Raw genomic sequence first — 6000 nt, forward strand, 5'->3', positions numbered from 1 at the left:
CCTTGCCTGCCAAGTCCAGGAAGATTATATCCTGGATTAGGTGTGGGAAATGCCAGCTATAGCTGTCAAATCTCTAGGCATCCTTACATTCTGAGAGGAGAGTGTAAGTGAATGGGTGAACAGCAGTACAAGAGCAGGGTTCAACTGTGCAGAGAATCAAGACTTGGAATAAAGTTATAGATAATGACTTCCTTGTGAAACTGTTCCATATAGTCTTGGTTTTGGGCACCCATCTTGGTTTTCAGTATACCAGTTACAAGTAAGGTGACCTATAAAACATGCCCATGAATAGTCTTCTGCTTTTTTCAGAGCATGTGCTAAGCACTGCTTACATTACTTGAACAATCCTATGAATTATTGGTGTGATCATTTGTATGAAAAGAGTGAATAGTATTTGACCCAAAGTCTTGGACACCAGTATTTTGGTTCCTGGGATTCTTTACTAGAAAAAAGAACCTTAAGGGCACGTAATTGTGAAAATACAAATCTCGTTTTAAGACAGAACAGAATAAAATCCATTTGTCAGCTGAAGCACCACATACTCTGTTTTAACGTGTTTATTGTGTTTGTTTCGCAGGAATCTTGTCTCCGACAAACAGGATTTGCTAGCACAATGCGCAGACTTCAGGAATAGTTTACCGTCCCAGGAAGCCATGTTGTGTTCAGGACCCTTAGCAGTAATACAGGGACGAACATCAAAGTATGCACTTACACTTTTTATTCATCTTCACATATTAGCCCAATGTTTTTTTCTTCCTTCTGGAAATAAGGTTGGGAGAGGGCACTAATCTGACAGTGAGGTTAATAAAGTGAGTGATTTTTAAAGTCTTACACCTTGATAACTTATAATTTAATTTAGTTCAGAAACTGTTTTGCGCAGTATAAAGGAGGCTACACACTTCAATTAATACTAATGCTTCTGTCTCTTTCTTACATGATGATGCAGTGTTTAATATTAATGTCTTTAGCTCACTTATTTAACAGGATCTTTTTAAGCATTTTGAAGAAGGTTGCATGATTAGTCATTGTTGCATATTCCTAACTTTTGAAGACTTCAGAAGGGCATAGCAAGAACAAGCAGGAGGCTTCTACAGGCAGTTCACTGTCCTATTTCTCTTGCATGTGAACTGGCTTTTCCAAGCCTTTCTGCCTATCCTAGATCTGCTTCCTGCATTTCATACTCCTTAAAATATATATGTTCAAAAAAATTGTTATTTGAGACAAATGTTTAGGAATGCAAATAACTTGTGTGGTTTTTGTTGTTTGTTTACAAAAACCAAATAACCAGATGACCAAATAACTTAGCTTAGATCAGGGGTGGGCAAAATGCGGCCCATGGGCCGGATGCAGCCCGCCAGGCCATTCTATCCGGCCCACAAGGCCCCTAAAATTTTAGAAAAGTAATATTTATCTGCCCCTGGTGGCCTGTCATGCGGCCCTCAATGCTTGCCAAAACTCAGTAAGTGGCCCTCTGCCCCTGGCTTAGATATTCAGGGTGGGACAAGAAGGGAGAATCCCAAATGGGGAGAAAAGGGAGAAGAGAAAGAATCACAGAGGACAAAGAAGACTAAAGCTAAGCAGTTGAGAGTTGCAGCAATGGGAGAGAGAGTGATTGTAGGGAAAGGAATGATCAGTGGCTACATAACAAAATCCAGAGACCTGTTTCTGCTGGGGTGAATGATGACCCCAGGAGGCTGCAAAGACTCGACTATTGCTGGTCCCATTGTAGAAATTGGGTTGGGGGAGAAGGGAACCACTGAGCCTGGCCTTCCTGGAAAGCCAGTTTGGGTCCTTTTGGAGTGAGGTACCCACGTCTAGAAGGTGATTTTCCATTTTTGCCCATGTAGACAAAGTCTTAACATAGTCATTTTGCCTGTTGGAGCAGTACTAATGTTGCTGCTGGAAGCCCAGACTTGTAAAGCACTAGATTCCTTTGACGTGTGAAGCCTAGAAGAATAGTGTCTGGAGTATGGCTTTTTGCCATGCTGACAACTGACTTTATTTATATTATGCTAAATCCTCTTTGGCCTTGTAGTTCAGGAAGGCAAGCTGCAAGATTGTTCTCCATGCCTCATTTAGTACAACAAGAAACAACACTTGCTTACCTGGAGAATCAGATAGCAGCGGCACTTACGTTACAATCCAGTCATGAATATCGCCATTGGCTCCTTATCTATGCACGGTACCTAGTTAATGAAGGTGAGGTCTGGTTTACATTGTGACTTCTGTACGGATCTGATTGATTGTTCTTAGCTCCCTTGTTTTTGTCATGTATGCACGATTGTTTATAATATCCTCATTTGACAGTTGGCTTCAGATATCTGTGCTAATAAAATTAGTATTTTTCACTGAATTTGCTTTCTAAGTGCTTCACCATCCTGCAGAATCTCAGAGTGGTGTAAGTACTGTATTTTCTCATGTACCACATGCCCCTAGACAAAGCACACACCTTGTTTTGGGAAGGAAGAACAAAGAGAAAAGAGTTTTCCAGTCATAGCTGAATCCTAGCCACATAGAGCAGGGATGGAGTCCACTCTTCAGCACCACTCAGTCCTTGCAGTGCAAGCTTTAACCTTGTTATGGCCACTGCCAAATTCTTCTACTTTTTAAATCTTAAATAATGTCAAGTTTTGTTATTTCTAGTTTTGTTGAAAGACTTTTTTGGTAAGGATTTGGAAGCATACTTATTGCATATGCTCATGCCTTAACTCAGGAGGCAGAGCTGTTTGGGTTTATAACAAAGGCATCCTTCCCCAAGCTGATTTGAATATTAGCATTAAATGTGTGTTAATAAAAAATGAAACACAACTATTTTAACCAGTTGGACCAAACATTCCTTTCCTGTCTTAGTTTCTCAGCTTAAAGTCTTTTTACTTTTGTAATAGTTTCTTTGAAAATAGTTTTCCTATTATCAGAGTCAACCAGGTGAAATCAGACATTTCTAGAGGGGGAGTGCTGTTACAAATGGTCATAATATAGTAATTAACTATTCCTTTTCTTGTTGCGGGTCAGGCTTAGAAGACTTTTTATGGCAATCTTTAAATATGAAAGCTTTTTGAAATCTAGAATAGATCCATTCGCTGATGTTTGTCCACTCTTTTACTTTTGAAAGAATACTTTCTGTTTGCAGATGTTACACTGATCGGTCTGTTTTGACATCTTTTCAAGGGTGTTGTGAGTGACACACAACATTAGCATTTTTAGGTGTCTAAACATATTTCACAGGATAAACCCAGAAATTTCAAATAGGATTTCATACCATCAAAAACATTCTGACTGTTCGCTGTCTTTCTGAGTTGTTTGCAACAGAAGAATTGCTCTATTATTTTTCTTTAGTCAAAAAATGAGTGAAAACTCAGAGCTGACATTTTCTGAGGGGTTTCTCGAGTCTATTGAGAGTACCTCAAGCCTGTCAAGGAGTGCCTCAGTTCTAAAAAGGATCTTGCGAGGTCCCTTCCAGCCCCTTACAGTCTATGAATCTATAAGAACTATTGGTTTACATGCTTAAAACTTGAATTAAGACCGATATGTTGTCTAGCGGTTACAGTTTAACTTTTACTAATGACTTTATTTCAGGGTTTGAATATCGTTTGCGGGAATTATGCAAGGATCTACTGGGTCCAGTCCATTACTCAGCTGGAAGTCAGTGGGAATCAACAGTAGTGGTAAGTGCTGATATCAGTGTTAACAAAGAGGTTCCTTTGTATATAAAAAGACTAATTTCTTTTGATAACATTGAAAAGACCATTGCCAAAGCTGAGAACCCAGTTTGCAATCTACCCTTAGAAATGCTTCTGTGGGGTAATTTTATTGAGCTCTTAAACCAGAAGTTAGTTACTGAAGCAATTTTTCAATGTGTTGACAAGTCAGGTTCAAAAATACAATGGGAGTTTTCACTTGATTTAAATACAATAAACTCTGGTTAATTCACCCCTCCAGGGCAGATGCAAATAATGGTGAATTATCCGTTGGTGTCCATTATCAGGAGGTGATAATTGCAGAGGGGTGCTGGTTGAGAATCAGAAAGATTGAAGAATTATCCCACAGGTGAACTAATCAGAACTGACCATTCTGTTTCTGAAGCTGTGCTAACATAGTAATGATTTGTGAGCAATGAAGCTAGAACAAGTCAAGCATCACCCAGGCACTGTTTCTTAAGAAAGATGAAATGTCTGTCTTTAAGGACTTAATATAGTGTAATTTTTCAAAAATTGGGAACATTAATAGCCCTCAGAGATGCAAATATAGTTGAAACTAAATGTCAAGTAAATAAGCAATCTCTAAACAATAGCTATGAAACCCCTTCCATTCTCTCTAATCCATCATTTCCCTTACCTAAATAGTAATGCCCTTGGGGAGATCCTGGTCTTTATTCTGTCTGGTATTATGTTATCTAAGCAACCTAGTAGATGGGAAGGGGTGCAGCCTGTGTTTTCCATTCACCAAACATATATTTAAAGGGCTGCCATGTCAATGAAGCCATCTGCCTTTTAATAAAACACAAATTTTCTGTCACTGCACAGAAGCTATAGTAGGATCACTAATGTACTTTCCCCGAGGCATTCTTTTTCTCTCAGTGTCTCATCAAAGCAGCCGGATGACCCTAAATTAGCAGTTCTCTCAGTCAAAGTGAGAATCCAAGCTTGAATGACTGTTATATCAAGGGCCTATGCCTATCATCTGAAATACACATGAAAATCCTATTAATGTTTTTTTGTGCAGGGTTTACGAAAGAGAGAGCTGCTGAAAGAACTTCTTCCTGTCATTGGACAGAACCTTCGTTTCCAGAGGCTTTTCACAGAATATCAAGAACAGCTAGACATCTTGAGAGACAAATAGCATTCTCCAAGATTTTCCCAGAAGAATCTGGTCTGAGAGAAACTGCTGAAAAGCATTAACCAGAGACAGACAGAAGAGGAGAAAGCCCAGTTGGAATGGGGCACTCCTAATAAGGGCCGTACCGGACGGGTTCCCAATGTTTTGTGAATGATCTGCTTTTATTTCTAAAGAAACCCATAAGTGGATATGTGGAAATACGTGGATGAGCTGGACCGTTTTCCAAGTGGAACTTGACCATCAAAGCGGTGGCCTGTATTCCTACAGGGAGTTGTGGATTTGTACTTGCAGGGTCCTTTTGGGTCTGACTGTCATTACAATATCAAGGAGGCTAGCTGAGAACTGTTTGTGGGGTTTCTTGTATGTCCTGTGAAAAGCACAGTACTTCAGAGTACACTGAACAGCATATTTAACCCTGTTTAGGGTTTTTTGCCTGAGGATTTATTGAGGCTCAGCACTATATTGAGTTAGATGATGAGCCACAAAAAAAAGAAATTTCATAAAATATTAATGTATTATGCAGCCAATAGACTCTTACCTGTGAATACAATGATAATAATAAGAGGCTGGTCTAACACATGGACTATTTTTGTACTAGAATTTGCTAACTTGTAATAAGAAATTTTATTTGGCCAATAATCAGGATATCCCTGCAAGTCACCTTGCAGGAAATGTAACTCTAATTATGACAGCTGTGTCGAAAAATAATTGTACCAAAATTAACATGTCATCATCTGGTTTTTAATTTTTAAATGTTTGTAAAAGACATTTTTGGGGGAGGGAGGGAATAAAAAGGGTGGCTTTTTTTTGTAAGTACCAAAATAAATGAACATTGCATTGGTTAAAAAAGATGGTCTTGCTCTGGATATTCATATGCTGCTTATAGTAGCAGTATAGCATTACTAATTCAGGCTGAATTGTGTTAAATGTACTTGGAAATCAATATGGAGTAAGCATGCATCTGGCCAGTACTGAAGAAGGATTTTGCTCAGTGAGCTAGACCTCTTTTTTGGACCTACTGCCTTAGGCTTCTAGACTGAATTATGTCTTCACTAGCATGTTTCTTCACATAACTTAGTATTGTAATGCCAGAGGTGCAGCTCCACATGTGGTAGTGGCAATGGTAGTCCACTATAGGCTTGCTGCAGTTATCTGACTTCTACT

The 6000-nt window shown here is 39.0% G+C and overlaps 1 protein-coding gene across 1 annotated transcript in view; it reads left to right on the forward strand.

Annotated features, from left to right (window-relative positions):
• LOC102573332 (protein HIRA) overlaps positions 1-5685 on the forward strand; it is a 57898-nt gene extending 52213 nt beyond the window's left edge. The window contains exons 22-25 of the mRNA XM_019486588.2: positions 578-700; positions 2036-2199; positions 3577-3665; positions 4723-5685. Coding sequence (XP_019342133.1) covers positions 578-700; positions 2036-2199; positions 3577-3665; positions 4723-4839 — 493 coding nt within the window. The 3' untranslated portion in view covers positions 4840-5685. The remainder of the gene's footprint in view (positions 1-577; positions 701-2035; positions 2200-3576; positions 3666-4722) is intronic.
• The last annotated feature ends 315 nt before the right edge of the window (positions 5686-6000 follow it).

This window comes from Alligator mississippiensis, chromosome 10 (genome assembly GCF_030867095.1).
Source record: "Alligator mississippiensis isolate rAllMis1 chromosome 10, rAllMis1, whole genome shotgun sequence".
Classification (NCBI taxonomy): Eukaryota; Metazoa; Chordata; order Crocodylia; family Alligatoridae; genus Alligator; species Alligator mississippiensis.